Here is a 16643-nt window from a genome sequence, read left to right on the forward strand (position 1 = left end):
GCTCGGGGTCGGGGCGGTCCCGGCTCGGGGTCGGGGCGGTGCCGGCTCGGGGTCGGGGCGGTCCCGGCTCGGGGTCGGGGCGGTCCCGGCTCGGGGTCGGGGCGGTGCCGGCTCGGGGTCGGGGCGGTCCCGGCTCGGGGTCGGGGCGGGTCGGGGTCGGGGCGGTGCCGAGTCGGGGTCGGGGCGGGTCGGGGTCGGGGTCGGGGCGGTGCCGGCTCGGGGTCGGGGCGGTCCCGGCTCGGGGTCGGGGCGGGTCGGGGTCGGGGCGGTGCCGGCTCGGGGTCGGGGCGGTCCCGGCTCGGGGTCGGGGCGGTGCCGGCTCGGGGTCGGGGCGGTCCCGGCTCGGGGTCGGGGCGGTGCCGGCTCGGGGTCGGGGCGGTCCCGGCTCGGGGTCGGGGCGGGTCGGGGTCGGGGCGGTGCCGGCTCGGGGTCGGGGCGGTGCCGAGTCGGGGTCGGGGCGGGTCGGGGTCGGGGCGGTGCCGGCTCAGGGTCGGGGCGGTCCCGGCTCGGGGTCGGGGCGGGTCGGGGTCGGGGCGGTGCCGGCTCGGGGTCGGGGCGGTGCCGAGTCGGGGTCGGGGCGGGTCGGGGTCGGGGCGGTGCCGAGTCGGGGTCGGGGCGGTGCCGGCTCAGGGTCGGGGCGGGTCGGGGTCGGGGCGGTCCCGGCTCGGGGTCGGGGCGGGTCGGGGTCGGGGCGGTCCCGGCTCGGGGTCGGGGCGGGTCGGGGTCGGGGCGGTGCCGAGTCGGGGTCGGGGCGGTGCCGGCTCGGGGTCGGGGCGGGTCGGGGTCGGGGCGGTGCCGGCTCGGGGTCGGGGCGGTGCCGGCTCGGGGTCGGGGCGGTGCCGAGTCGGGGCGGTCCCTCGGGAATCTGGGCATTGGGAGCTGAGCCTAACTGTTATTTATTCAGTTCAGAGTGACCATACCGGTATGATTGTTGGCGTGGTGGTGGTGGTGGTGATCCTGCTCGCTGGCAGTGTCGGTGCTTTTGTCTTTTACCGGAAATTTTACCGGAAACAGAAAATGGGATCCTGCTGCTGTGGTTTTGGTGGTAAGATTACATTCATACAAACATAGAAACTACACGCAGGAGTGGGCCATTCAGCCCGTCAAGCTGATCCACCATTCATTTTCATCAAATTCAATATCCTGATCCTCTCGGTCCCACATCCCTTGATCACTTTTGCCCCACAGCTATATCTAATTTATTCTTGAAATCAGACATCGTTTTGGCCTCAACTACTTCCTGTGTTAGTGAATTCCACACATTCACCACTCTCTGGGTGAAGACATTTCTCTTTACCTCAGTCCTAAAAGGTTTATCTCTTACCCTCAAACGATGAGCCCTGGTTCTGGACACTCCCACCATCGAGAACATTCTTCCTGAAGCTACTGTTAGAATTTTGATAAGTTTACATTTGGTTTACTCATTATCCCCTCATGTCCTCTCTCGAGAAGCTACAGGGCATGTCATTATGGTGAACTCGGGATGTAATAAAACACAGCACACACAGCAGCATCCCAGTAAGAGCAGTCAACAAGGGAGGTGATAAACTGTCACAGTTCAGATGGCTAAGAAGTGAACATTACCCACAATAAACAGCAACACGAGCCTCCCCTTACTTGCAGGAGGTCTTCCCCATTCATCCAACAAAACAAACTGTCTATGGAGTCACTAAAACACAGCATCTCTTGTCGTGGCGACACTGTCAGCACCGACCCTCTGACAGTGCAGCACTCCCTCAGTACTGACCCCCTGACAGTGCAGCACTCCCTCAGCACTGAGCCTCTGACAGTGCAGCACTCCTTCAGCACTGACCCTCTGACAGTGCAGCACTCCCTCAGCACTGACCCTCTGACAGTGCAGCACTCCCTCAGCACTGACCCTCTGACAGTGCAGTACTCCCTCAGTACTGACACTCTGACAGTGCAGCACTCCCTCAGTACTGACCCTCTGACAGTGCGGCACTCCCTCAGCACTGACCCTCTGACAGTGCAGCACTCCCTCAGTACTGACCCTCTGACAGTGCGGCACTCCCTCAGCACTGACCCTCTGACAGTGCGGCACTCCCTCAGCACTGACCCTCTGACAGTGCAGCACTCCCTCAGTACTGACCCTCTGACAGTGCAGCACTCCCTCAGTACTGACCCTCTGACAGTGCAGCACTCCCTCAGCACTGACCCTCTGACAGTGCGGCACTCCCTCAGCACTGACCCTCTGACAGTGCAGCACTCCCTCAGTACTGACCCTCTGACAGTGCGGCACTCCCTCAGTACTGACCCACTGACAGTGCGGCACTCCCTCAGTACTGACCCTCTGACAGTGCAGCACTCCCTCAGTACTGACCCTCTGACAGTGCGGCACTCCCTCAGTACTGACCCACTGACAGTGCGGCACTCCCTCAGTACTGACCCTCTGACAGTGCAGCACTCCCTCAGTACTGACCCTCTGACAGTGCGGTGCCCCCTCAGCACTGACCCTCTGACAGTGCGGCACTCCCTCAGCACCGACCCTCTGACAGTGCAGCACTCCCTCAGTACTGACCCTCTGACAGTGCAGCACTCCCTCAGTACTGACCCTCTGACAGTGCAGCACTCCCTCAGTACTGATCCTCTGACAGTGCAGCACTCCCTCAGTACTGACCCTCTGACAGTGCAGCACTCCCTCAGTACTGACCCTCTGACAGTGCAGCACTCCCTCAGTACTGACCCTCTGACAGTGCAGCACATCCCTTTTGTTTCCATTATTTCTCCGGTTGTAACTGGAGACGGACGGTCATAATTCCTGAGATTTTACACCCAGCTATTAATCTGACTGTACACAGATGATAAAATGTTTTGGAAACTCTCTCAGTGAATAATATATTCCCAATGATTTGTCAGTGTCTGAAGCTTTGTGTATTTACTCTTCAGGTTCTGAGAGTGATGTCTCCACGACAGGAAGTAAGTAAATTGGGAATACCGGGATACATGGACTAAATGTTTGCGCGGAATATTCCAGAATTGATGGCCTGCTGAGAATGATCACGGAGTCAACCAAAATGATGCGGTGCATGTCACGTGACACTGTCAGGTCCAGGGGCAGGAGGAGTGAATGAGGAAAGGAGGGGAGTGGAGGAGAGGAGAGGAGGGAAGGGGGATCAAGTGAGGGTATTGGGGAGTGTCAGACGAGTGTTGTGGTGGGAGAGGAGGTGAGGGTAGCTGAGAGGTGATAAGATGGAGGGGAGGGAACTGTGATTGAGGGTGTGGAAAGTGGGGGCGGCACGGTGGCACAGTGGTTAGCACTGCTGCCTCACAGCACCAGGGTTCCGGGTTCGATTCCCGGCTTGGGTGACTGTCTGTGTGGAGTTTGCACTTTCTCCCTGTGTTTGCGTGCGTTTCCTCCGGGTGATCCAGTTTTCTCCCACAGGCCGAAGATGTGAGGGTTGGGTGGATTGGCCGTGCTAAGTTGTCCCAGTATGTGTGGTTAGTTAGATTAGCCATGATAAATATGTGAAGTTATGGGTTAGGGCAGTGGGGTGGGCCAGGATAAATTACTCTGTCAAAGACCTGGTGCAGACCCAATGGGCCGAATGGCACTGCAGAGATTTTATGAGCTGGATTGGTAGGTGGGGGCCGTGGGGGCGCTTGAGAAATGGGAGGGGTGTGACAGCCTTTGAGGGGATTTGGCTGATGGACAGTAAGAGGGGATGGGGTCACTGGAGAATGGAGCTGTTGCTTCATGTTTACTGATAGCAATGAGGTTAACACTTGGTCCAGCACTGAGAGTCTCCCTCTCCTCCCTGCTTGGTGAATAGCCCCTTTCTCCTGAAATCTCTGCAATGATGGAACGAGAGGCAGTGAGTGTGGGCTTCTGTGAGTAGCTCACTGTTTAAGGTGTTAGAATTCCAGATCGCTCACTGTTGAGTTGGGTGAGCGGAGTCATTGGGGAGGTGGGTGGAGGGATGAGTGATGGGACAAAGGGCAGCCATAGCGGGGCGACCATTCACAAATCCACTCCCACAATCAGGGCAACCTCACACCAGAATCACACGGCACTGTGACATGACGTGGTGCGGGTCACGTGACACTGTAGGTCACGTGCCAGGATGCAGGTCACAATGGCACAACATTGGTCACAATGACATGGTAATGGTAACATGATGTGGCGTTGGTCACAGTGGCTCGGTGCAGGTCACATGAGACAGTGCTGATCACATGATGCAGTGCAGGTCACATGGGCTTAGTGCAGGTCACATGACATGTTGCAGGTCACAGGGCCTGGTGTGGGTCACAGTGGCTCGGTGCTGGTCACATGATGCAATGCAGGTCACATGACATGGTGCTGGTCACGGCTCGATGCTGGTCACATGACGCAGTGCTGGTCACAGGGCTCGGTGCTGGTCACATGACGCAGTGCTGGTCACAGGGCTCGGTGCTGGTCACATGACACAGTGCGGGTCACAGGGCTCAGTGCTGGTCACATGACGCAGTGCGGGTCACAGGGCTCGGTGCTGGTCCCACGTGCTGGGTTGACCCGGATGAAGTTGGCCTTCTATAAATGATGCTCTGTATTTGCTGACAGCTTGTCTTTTTCTGTTTCTTAGGTTCTAACAGTTCTCAGATTTCCTCAGAGAAGACAGAAGTTGAAGCTGGCAGAAATTTACTATCCTCAGACACCCACAGTTCACAGAACAGGATGGGGACTGTGCAGGAACCATTCCTTTCAACCCCAGACCCGGGTCCATGCAGGGAATAAGCCATGGTGCAAAGGAGCTGACAACACTTGTTGTTACGCCACATCCTGCCTGACTTTCTTTCTGAAGAACTTTAATTTCTTGGTGATTTGAGGTGACACAGATCTGTTTGTTGGATATCTTCCACTCGCTATAGGACTGACCTTGACTCTGCTCCTGTCACTCAATGCAACATAACCCGCTTCTACTGATTAATTCTCATTGGACCACCTCTATCATCTCCTGCCCCTTCCAATAGAGCCGGTGCTGACTCATCTGGCCAGTAGTGATAAAATGACCTGCTCCTAATGCTCTGAGGCACGAGTGATCCAGTGGATCAATGATCCTTTTCAGTAATCCTATCGAGGTCTGTTGACCTCTGTATTTATCCTTCACTGGCTGGGCAAACCTGTTTCTCCTGGCTGGCTCACTGCTAGCTGCTGGATTGGTGACTATCACCCCTTAGCAATTAAGGGTGGGTGACAGGAAGGATTTGTGACAGCAGCCACAGAGGCACCAGGGAAACTCTGAGTTGGGTTGATCCGGAGCTCTGTAACTTCCTGACAAATACGGATCATCAACTGGTCAGGTCTCACCATTCATCCTGCCATTGGAGGAACTAACACAAGTGGGAATATAAGAGTAGGGAGGTCTTGCTGCAACTGTACAGGGCACTGGTGAGGCCGCAGCTGGAGTACTGTGTGAAGTTTTGGTCGCTGCACTAGTGGAAGGATATATTGGCCTTGGAGGGAGTGCAGAGGAGGTTCACTAGGCTGATACCGGAGTTGAGGGGGTTGAACTATGAAGAGAAGCTGAGTAGACTGGGCTTGTACTCGTTGCAGTTTAGAAGGATGAGGGGGGATCTTATTGAGACGTATAAGATGATGAAGGGGATGGATAGGGTAGAGGTGGAGAGGTTCTTCCCGCTCAGAAGGGACAGTAGGACTAGAGGACACAGCCTCAAGATAAGGGGGGGGGGACAGTTTAGAACGGAGTTGAGGAGGAACTTCTACACTCAAAGGGTGGTGAATCTCTGGAATTCTCTGCCCGTTGAAGTGGTTGAGGCTGCCTCGCTAAATATATTTAAGACACGGGTAGATAGGTTTTTGGTAGGCAAGGGGATTAGGGTATGGGGAGAAAGCGGGAAAGTGGAACTGATCCATTTCAGATCAGCCATGATCTTATTGAATGGCGGGGCAGGTTCGAGGGGCTAGATGGCCAACTCCTGCTCCTATTTCTTATCTTCTTATGACATTGGTAATGAGCAGCCCTGGTATTGGGTATTGTGCACCCACTACTCCAGCAATGTATAGATGTTGCACAGTTGATTTAAAACCTGTTCCTTCTGGTGGTGGCATAGCTTGATGTTTGGGGGGTGGGGGGGGTGCAGATTAATGCTGGGGAGGGGCAGATTAGTACTTGGAGGATAGATGATTTGCTGCTGGGAGGGGGGAATGATGTTCAATGAGGCGGGGAGGGGGGGGGGGATTAGTGCTCAGGAAGGGGGAGCGCATCCGGAGGGGGAGAGCGCCCAGTGGAGGAGGGTGGGGGGGAGTGCTTGGACGGGGAGAGCGCTCAAATGGGTTTAATTTTTGGAGGTATTTAATGTTTTGATGGGTTTACCTATCAGGTGGATTTAATGCTTTGATAGAGTGCTAAATGCTTGGATGGGAAATACCAATGTCTTAATAAATATCAATTTATTCGTTTTACCTCAATCCTGTAAATTCTTTAATTTTGTTACTGAGATTTTCTCTCCTCTTTCTGTTCTTCCATCTCTATATTGTAATAATCTGCAATGAAACAATACATATACTGTAAATGAGTGAAACCCAGCGTGTGGCAGTGTCTCATCCTTATTTCCATCTAACAGATCCTGTGTTATTCCGGGGATATCTGGGACCACCATCCAGGCCGGCACTGGCTGTGGGAAATCCATAAAAACTTCCACTGCAATTGGGGTTAATTGGAAGGACTTGCGGCTGCCTGGGAGGGAGGCAGGGTGGGAGTGTAGAGAGAGGTAGGGACGGAGCGCAGAGGGAGGTGTGGGGGAAGGGTTTGAGAGCTGGTGGGAGAGGATATGGAGAAATATCAAGTGGGAGGAGACAGCCAGGGAGCAGGAAAATGGAGGAGGAGCTGGAGAGAAAGGAATACAGGTTGGCCAGTGAGGGAGGGTATTGGGGAGGGTGTAAGGGGGGGTGTTGGCATGGGGGAGGAGGGTCATTGTGTGTGTGGTGGGTGGGTATAGGGGGTGTTGGAGAGGTTGATGAAGAGGAATGGAAAGGACTGGCAGGGTGCAGTGAGCAGTAAAGGACAGACGTTGAGTTGACGCTATCCCTCAATCTTTCCCATTGCCTCCCCAAATCATCACAGTCCCTCCCTGAGTACTCTCCCTGCCCACTGCCCCTCCCCCACACTTCCTTCCTCCCCTACTGCCCCCCCCGCACTTCCATCCCCCGCTCTACCCTACCCCCACTTCACCTCCCTCCCCCGCTGCCCCTTTCATCCACTCGCCTCCCTCCTCACTTCCCTTCCCCCACCGCAACCCCTCCCCCCTGCACTCGCGTCTCCCCACACTCCCTTCCCTCCTGCCTCCCGCACTCTCCCTCCCTCCCCTCAATGTCTAAGGAGAGAGGGACCTGGAGTGTGGGAGTAGGATCAAGGAGTGATGAGTACAGCAGGGGGAGGACTAAGGAGTGAGAGGCCTGGGTGTCCGAGTGAGGGGGCAAGCAGAGAGGGGTGAAGAAATGAGGGGACAGGGTTTACATACAGGGTAATGAGGGGCAAAGGAGGAAGAGGTGGAGGAGTGAACGTGGTGAAAATATGGAGTAGAGGAGCGATGCTCTGAGGAATGAGAGAATTAACATTGAGGTGGGAAGGCGTAAGTTATGGAGGATTGAGGGGTGGATCAGTGAGGGGCGGAGGGAGAGGGTGCAGGAGTCTTGTCTTGAGCCTATCAGCAGGCAATACAAAGCAATACGAGCTGTGATTGGTCGAGTCCTGTTTGAGCGGGAAAACAGCGTCCGATCATTGAGAGTTTGATGAGTTTGGAGCCTGAGCCAGGGGCAAGGCTGTGAACTTATCAAGGGAGGGGGGGGAACGGGACGGGTGGAGGGTGCAGAGTGTGAGGGTTGAGGAGGAAGTCCTGGCAGTTGTTGAGGGCAGCAGCAGGGTAACTCGACCAGGCTGGCGGGCAAAGAACTGAGGGTGAGGTGAGGAGCCAGAGGCCAGATAGCCAGTGAGTGAGCCAGCTCATCTCCTAGGGTCATTGTCCAGCAGGGGTGAGGTGCGCAAAGGCCCCAGCGGTTAGCAAGGGGAGCAATGCAGCGAACCGTCCAGCCGGGCTGGATAACAAGCTGAAGCGAGGAGGCCAAATTGGCAGGCGGCCTAACCATCAAATGTTTTCCACATGCCTGCTCCAAGTGAGATCGCAACATATTAGTCTCTTTTAATCCACAGGTGTCGGTCCACCTTGTTGTCAAACGAGGGGCATGCACACGGTGGGTCGTGCGTGGGCTGCTCTTGGAGGTTTCGAGAGTAGCCTAGTACTTCGTGTCGCTGTGTGTGCTTAAAACTGGACCAGCAGATGGGCACCACAACAGCTCAGTGACTATCACTGCTAGCTGTGCAGATACATGGATTTGGGCCTGTTTCCTCCGGGTGCTCCGGTTTCCTCCCACACCCCAAAGATGTGCTCTTAGGCTGATTGGTGTACCAAATTGACCCTACATTATTCTCCCCTGAATCTGGCTACATTAGGGGTACCACTCACATACACACGGGGCAGGGTATGTGTAGGAAAATGCTTTGTTGAAATGGCGGCGCGGGCTTGTTGGGCCGAAGGGCCTGTTTCCCGTGCTGGGTTGTTCTTTGTTGTTCTATAATCCACTGATGTGTAGGCATCAAGAAAAAGACATACAAATTTTGAACAAACTCAAAATAATGTACAGCTCACTCACAGGATTCAGCTGCATTAACAACTGTTAGCATGGACAAATTCAGAAATCGCTCCACACTCTGGCTCCCAAATTACTTTATTTAACACCGGTGGAGAGGAAGCTTCTGTCTAATCCCAGCGCTTCCTTCCAGTAAAAGTCTCAACATTTATCCCTTGGTTGGAAGATACACTGACATAGTACATTCACACAGTTTGATTTAGCTGGATGTTACCCAGGCGAAGATAACCATTACTGTATCGTTTCTCAAACTGCAAAGACTTTGAAACCTATTTTTGTATAATAACCTGATACTGTCTTCATTCATGAGACCAGTCAGAGACATTGAAATACATTTGCAGACATTCAGAGCAGTGGGGTGCCTTGATGGGTGAGCCCTTGTTCTTTACTGTTCCTGATTGCAGCCTGATTTCTGGCAGTTATCAGGATCTCATTCTGTGATTGTTTTGTTGATGTGTCCTTGTGTATGTGCGAATGTCTTTGAGCTGGTGGACTTCACCATGTACAGACAGGACGTTCTGAGGTGTCAGCTTTTAAGCTATAAGATCTTTTAAGCTTGTTATGTCCCAAAGTGAATACTGAGTGCCTTCTTCTGTATCCTAGGGGGCCCATTTGTTCTCCCCCAACAGTCCCTCCTTTTGGTGGGGGCTGAACCTTCAGCCCCCGAAACCGACCCATTAATTTAGATTCGGATGTGCCCGGTACTCCCTGCTCTGGCACGTTCTGTGGTTAGAGGAGTCCCAGTGAATGTCAGATTAATTCCAACTGGGTTGAATTGCTCCTGCCCGCCGGCCTCTCCATGTTGTCCAGTGCCCTCGCTAAGGCCCTAATCTCCCTGCGCAGCACGTGCCATCTGCATGAGTGGCAAGTCGTAATGCCTCAAGAGAAAACTAACGCCAGCTGTATCCCCACAAGCATTTACAAAATTATGCTGATCCATGGATGAATGTCTACATTCATTCCCCAGTCTCAAACCATCTTTATCCAGTTTGGCTCTGTAGTGTGGTCTTTGTGTGCTGTTCAAGTGTTTTGATTTGTGCATGTAGAATCAGAGGTTCACAATATAGAAACAGACCCTTCGGCCCAACTTGTTCATTCTGCCCCTTTTTTTAACCCCATGCTAATCCCAATGCCCATGTTTAGCCCATATCCCTTGATACTTATGTCACCCATGTAACTGTCTATAAACACTTTTTAAAAGACAAAATTGTACCCGCCTCTATTACTACTTCTAGCAGCTTGTTCCAGACACTCATCAGAACCTCTGACCCTTTTGTATCTCTCCCCTCTCACCATAAACCTATGCCCTCTAGTTTTAGACTCCCCTACCTTTGGGGGAAAAATACTGATTATCTAGCTGATCTATGCCCCTCATTATTTTAGCATAACATCACTCTTAAGCCTCCTACACTCCAGAGAAAAAAGTCCCAGTCTATCCAAACTTTCCTTATAACTCAAACCGTCAAGTCCTGGAAGGATCCTCGTATATTTTTCTGCACTCTCTCTAGTTTAATAATATCCTTTCTATAATTAGGTGACCAGAACTGTAGACAGTATTCCAAGCGTGGCCTTACCAATACCTTATATAACTTCAACAAGACATCCCAACTCCTGTATTCAGTGTTGTGACCAATGAAACCAAGCGTGCCGAATGCCTTCTTCACCATTCTGTCCACCTGCGACTCCACTTTCAAAGAGCTATGAACATGTATCCCTAGATCTCTTTGTTCTGTAACTCTCTCCAGCACCCTACCCTGAGTAAGTCCTGCTCTGGTTCGCTCTAGCAAAATGCATCACTTCGCATTTATCTAAGTTAAACTCCATTCGTAGTTGGCGAAAGAGTTTGACAGAGTGTGCCACTTTAAGTTCCGTCAGTAGCTCTGCTAAGTGGGGAGGAGTTCCTCAGATTTGCTGTGGTATTTTAAATCTTTGTGTAGTTGGCCAGTGGCATTGAGGACTTTGGTGTCTGTGCCGGACCTATGTGATGTGTGCCTGACTGATAGTGATAGGCCGCCTTGGGGTGAAACAAATGTTAGGGTGGGGAATTGAACATTGCAGGCCATTATAGTGCAAGGTCGCCTCTGTAGTGGGAACACAGTATTTACTCTTGCCTCCATATCGTGCCCAGGCAAGGTGGGTGGGGGCAGTCACAATTTCCAGTGTACAGTCATCTGTGCAGTTAAAAGCACCCTCAGCCATCTCGCCCTGCCCTAGCGGGTGGGGACACACTGTAATCTCCCCTTTTGTTTGAGCCCACGAGGGAAGTGCTATACAATGTGTAATTCCCGTCAATAGGTTTCAGTCAAGTGGTAGCAGAGGGAAGAATTGCCCTTTACGATCCTGATATCTATCTGGTACAGGGGAAATGGTCCCCAGTCTTACGTGACAAGGGGTTATCATCCCCACTCCAGCAGCCTCGCTCACCTTGCATTCTGGGATCACTGGATACACCCGGGTCAGAGCACAATTGCCCAACTGCTGCCTCCCACAGTCTGAAAGACATGCTGGTTAGGTGCATTGACGTGAATAGGCGTCAGAGTTTGGCAACTAGGGGAATTTCACAGTAACTTCATTGCAGTGTCAATGTAAGCCTTACTTGTGACTAATAAATAAACTTTAAACTTTATAATCCTTAGAGCCCATGAAATTTTAACGGAATGCGTTAAACCTCAGGAATTATCCTGAAGTAAATAGGGTAGGAAAAGACACGCCACCCCCATATTCACCTCTGTCAGTCAAAGTTACACCAGTAAATGTTGAATACATCCCTGGGGTAGCAGTAGTAGGGGTAAGACAGGGGAACCAACAAGAAGCCCAGGGCAACAACCCTACACCACAACTCCAAATGACATGTGTCTCCCTCTTCCCCAGAGACCCCATGAAATTATGAGGCAAACTGCCTATTATAGAGTCAAAATCATAGAGATTTACAGTATGGAAACAGGCCCTTCAGCCCACCTTGTTCATGCCACCCCTTTTTTAAACCACTAAACTAGTCCCAATTGTCTGCATTTAGCCCATTTCCCTCTATATCCATCGTACCCATGTAACTGTCTAAACACTTTTTAAAAGACAAAATTGTACCCGCTACTAATACCTCTGGCAGATTTTTCTAGACACTCACCACCCTCTGTGTGAAAACATTGCCCCTCTGGACCCCTTTGTATCTCTCCCCTTTCACCTTAAACCTATGTCCTCTAGTTTTAGACTCCCCTACCTTTGGGAAAAGATATTGACTATCTAGCTGATCTATACCCATCATTATTTTTTGGACCTCTATAAGGTCACCCCCAAACCTCCGACTCGCCAGTGGAAAAAAGTCCCAGTCTCTCCAGTGGCAAAGCAATGCGGGGCTTTTGGCAGAAACTTAAAGAAATGCAGATCTGTCATCATCTCTACAACTGCGATGTTGCAGTGCGAGTGAGAGCCGAGAACTACCGGGCAAACCACCTACCGGAATGGGCCATGGCGTGTGGATCTGTCTGAGAACCGCCAGCAGCAGGAAGACAGTCTAACAAGCTTCAAAAAGGACATGACACGAACCCTGGGACACGCCCAGGAATTCAGTTGTAGGGGTGGTTCAGAACGAACTGGAAGGAGCTCAGGAGTAGGCGAATAGGAAATGGGAGGCATTCATGGCACCAGTTCCAGACACTTACCACCCCCTGTGTGAAAACATTGCCCCGCTGGACCCCTTTGTATCTCTCCCCTTTCACCTTAAACCTATGCCCTCTAATTTTAGACTCCCCTACCTTTGGGAAAAGATATTGACTATCTAGCTGACCTATACCCCACATTATTTTATGGACCTCTATAAGGTCACCCCCAAACCTCAATACCCAATGTAGATCACCAAATCCCAGCCTTTTTACAGTTATACAAGGATGGGTTCACCGGGTCGCTGTGATGCAGCAGTGCTAACCACTGTGCCACCCAGACTTTATCCCTTCCCTCTTTCCTCCACCACTCCCGCTGGTCGGCTCCCATCCTGCCTTAACCATCTTCCCGATTCATTTTGTTTTGTATCCGCTAGATAGCGTGCGAGAGGCCCTTCTGCCCTCCAACTCAATCTCGGTATCCTTCTTGATCTTTCTGGTTATGAATTAGTTCTCCCTGCGGCTCCCTGTCTCCAGGGGCCGCTGCACCGTCTACTTTAGTGAGCACAGATCCATTCCCAACCTGCTCTCAGAGCCCCCCCTTACAATGCGTGGCTTGCTGTAAGTTGGGTTGTTTTGCGAGCTGGGGGTGTACGGGCGGGACTAGTTTGTAAGGTTCCTGGTCGAGTCCTTAATCTGTCACTGTCGCAATGTCACCTGTAACAGTTTAAAACAAACTAATGGTATAATAACCCCACCCCAACACGATGAATCTTAACCAATACTTTGGCTGCCGGACAAATTCTACCCACAAGTTCTGGATTCACCGACCGCTAAACGGCGCCCAGTCTCTGGGGTAAATTTTAACAGAGTAAAGATGCTCAGTGTCCAGTCGAGAGTCGAATTTCGGACCAGCCCCCAACTGTTAGCATGGACAAATTCAGAAATCGCTCCACACTCTGGCTCCCAAATTACTTTATTTAACACCGGTGGAGAGAAAGCTTCTGTCTAATCCCAGCGCTTCCTTCCAGTAAAAAGTCTCAACATTTATCCCTTGGTTGGAAGATACACTGACATAGTACATTCACACAGTTTGATTTAGCTGGATGTTACCCGGGCGAAGATAATCATTACTGTATCGTTTCTCAAACTGCAAAGACATTGAAACCAATTTTTGTATAATAACCTGATACTGTCTTCATTCATGAGACCAGTCAGAGACATTGAAATACATTTGCAGACATTCAGAGCAGTGGGGTGCCTTGATGGGTGAGCCCTTGTTCTTTACTATTCCTGATTTCTGGCAGTTATCAGGATCTCATTCTGTGATTGTTTTGTTGATGTGTCCTTGTGTATGTGCGAATGTCTTTGAGCTGGTGGACTTCACCATGTACAGACAGGACGTTCTGAGGTGTTGGCTTTTAAGCTGTGATGTGGAGATGCCGGTGTTGGACTGGGGTGGGCACTGAGAAGTCTCACAACGCCAGGTTAAAGTGCAACAGGTTTATCTGGTAGCACAAGCTTTTGGAGCGCTGCTCCTTCATCAGTGAGTGGCCTACAGCTTTTAAGCTGTAAGATATTTTAGGTTTGATTTGTCCCAAAATGGATGTTGAGTGTCATCTTCTGTATCCTAGCTAAGGGGACCCATTTGCTCTCCCCCAACAATGACTGAAAATACGTCTTTATAATATTTTACTTACGATGATATAAGTGATGAATTTGTGAAGGAGATTCATCACTTATATCATCGTAAATAAAATATTATAAAGACGCATTCGAAATTCGACTCTCGACTGGACACTGAGCATCTTTACTCTGTTAAAATTTACCCCAGAGACTGGGCGCCGTTTAGCGGTCGGTGGATCCAGAACTTGTGGGTAGAATTTGTCCGGCAGCCAAAGTATTGGTTAAGATTCATCGTGTTGGGGTGGGGTTATTATATCATTAGTTTGTTTTAAACTGTTACAGGTGACATTGCGACAGTGACAGATTAAGGACTCGACCAGGAACCTTACAAACTAGTCCCGCCCGTACACCCCCAGCTCGCAAAACAACCCAACTTACAGCAAGCCACGCATTGTAAGGGGGGGCTCTGAGAGCAGGTTGGGAATGGATCTGTGCTCACTAAAGTAGACGGTGCAGCGGCCCCTGGAGACAGGGAGCCGCAGGGAGAACTAATTCATAACCAGAAAGATCAAGAAGGATACCGAGATTGAGTTGGAGGGCAGAAGGGTCTCTCGCACGCTATCTAGCGGATACAAAACAAAATGAATCGGGAAGATGGTTAAGGCAGGATGGGAGCCGACCAGCGGGAGTGGTGGAGGAAAGAGGGAAGGGATAAAGTGTGGGTGGCACAGTGGTTAGCACTGCTGCATCACAGCGACCCGGTGAACCCATCCTTGTATAACTGTAAAAAGGCTGGGATTTGGTGATCTACATTGGGTATCTAAATTTGCCGTGCCAACAAGGGATGAAGGAAGAAAGTCTTAGAAATATGTTCCTCTTTCATATTCTCTTGTTTAAGTTCTGTTTTTCACAATTGCAGATCTGATATAATGGCTGCAGCTGGTCAAATGCTGACAGTTCTAACCACAATTGCTCTGAAGACTGGCCCTTCAGACAGTTTCTTCCAGGGCAAAGAATGGAATCCTGCCAAACAGAGCCACTGATATTGGACTTGGACTAACACTGAACACCACTTGACTGGACATTTCATGGCGCTTTCTGTCCTGTAATGGGCTGGCTCTTTCTGTCCTGTAATGGGCTGGCGCTTTCTGTCCTGTAATGGGCTGGCTCATGAGCTGGGTTGACAGATCCTTTGTCCCCTTCATCATCGGGGCAAATTACCTTAATGCGCTGGCGATATGGTTTGGAGCAGCAGGGATATGTGCCAAAAACTGGGATAAGCACATCGCCAAAGCCAAACAAAAATTGGGCTTGTGGGAACAATGCTCCCTCTCGATCACCAGAAAAAACCCGGTGATCCGGCGTGAGGTGCTGTCCGTGTTGTTGTATGTGGCGCAGGTGTGGCCTATCCCCAAATCCTGTGCTGCAGCAGTGACGCAGGCCATCTTCAAGTTTATCTGGAGATCAAAGATGGATCGCGTCCAGAGGGAAACGATGCACAAATCTCCAGAGAACGGAGGGAAAAACCTTCCCAACGCCGCCCTTGTCCTGATGGCTACCTTTGTGTGCAACTGCATCAAGCTGTGTGTAGATCCTCGGTACACTAACAGCAATTGCCACTACCTTTCGAGGTTCTACCTGTCCTGAGTGTTGCGGAGGATGGGTCTGGCCACACTGCCATGGAACGCTCTGAGTAGTTGGACCGTCCCACAGCACCTGTCCTTCATGGAGAAATCTTTCCACAAACACTCCTTTGACCACATGATGATTAAGCAGAGGTCAGTGCGTAACGTCCTTGGGGCCCTGAGAGAAAAGGAGATGGCGGATCCTGTTAGATGGTTCCCTGAGCAGACTGTCAGTGTCATCTGGCAGAACACCTCATCACCAGAGCTCACAAACAAGTACCAAGATCTGGCTTGGCTGGTGGTGAGAAGGGCACTCCCCATCAGATCCTTTATCCACACTCGAGGTCTCAACAGCACCTCACACTGCCCTCGAAGTGGCTGCGGGGCTGATGAGATGGTCGCACACCTCCTTGCGGAATGTGCCTTTGCAAAGAAGGTCTGGAGTGAGATGCCGTGGTATTTGTTGAGGTTCATCCCGAGCAGCTCGGTGACACAGGACTCTGTGTTCTACGGGCTGTTTCCGGGGACGCACACCGAGACAAATATCAACTGCTGCTGGAAGGTCATCAACTCGGTGAAGGACGCACTTTTGTTCACCCGAAACTTGCTGATCTTCCTGCTGAAAGATTTGTCCTCGACTGAGTGTTGCAGACTGGCACATTCCAAGGTCCAGGACTATGGGCTGAGGGACGCGCTCAAGCTTGGGGCAGCCGCTGCAAAGGCACAATGGGGAAAGGCCACACTGTAATAATGCCTTTCAAATGAGGCAGACTGAGGCCTGGTAACCGCAGAATACCCTCGGCCTGCGTGTCTGTGTGTGAAACTGAAAAAACAACAGCACACAGTAAAATCTGAGGGATGTATGTAGTTTTAAGTAATGAATGTAATGTATAAATAAGCATGGTATTGTACTGGAAAAATGATTTTTTTTGCACTGTTTGTAATTTTTGGATCTGTTTTGCAATAGTTTATTTGAGAGTTTTTTTAATGAATAAAGTACATTTTTGAAAAAAAAACTCCTCAGCTGATCAGGAAAGATTGAGTAATTCTGTTCCTACCCTCTCCTGAAGTGCTTTGCAATCTGCCTTCATTTGGCACGCTTGCAACAGTGCTGAGCTTGGCTTGCAGATA

General features: G+C 51.2%; 1 protein-coding gene across 1 annotated transcript in view; it reads left to right on the plus strand.

Moving 5' to 3' along the window:
- Positions 1-16643, plus strand: part of LOC145348630 (uncharacterized) — a 52732-nt gene that overhangs the window by 12323 nt on the left and 23766 nt on the right. Inside the window, exons 5-9 of the mRNA XM_080196796.1 lie at positions 905-1045; positions 2908-2937; positions 4581-4721; positions 11949-12135; positions 14807-14895. Coding sequence (XP_080052922.1) covers positions 905-1045; positions 2908-2937; positions 4581-4721; positions 11949-12135; positions 14807-14895 — 588 coding nt within the window. The remainder of the gene's footprint in view (positions 1-904; positions 1046-2907; positions 2938-4580; positions 4722-11948; positions 12136-14806; positions 14896-16643) is intronic.

Source organism: Carcharhinus amblyrhynchos, chromosome 9 (genome assembly GCF_965287045.1).
Source record: "Carcharhinus amblyrhynchos chromosome 9, sCarAmb.v2.hapA, whole genome shotgun sequence".
In the NCBI taxonomy this organism is placed as follows: Eukaryota; Metazoa; Chordata; class Chondrichthyes; order Carcharhiniformes; family Carcharhinidae; genus Carcharhinus; species Carcharhinus amblyrhynchos.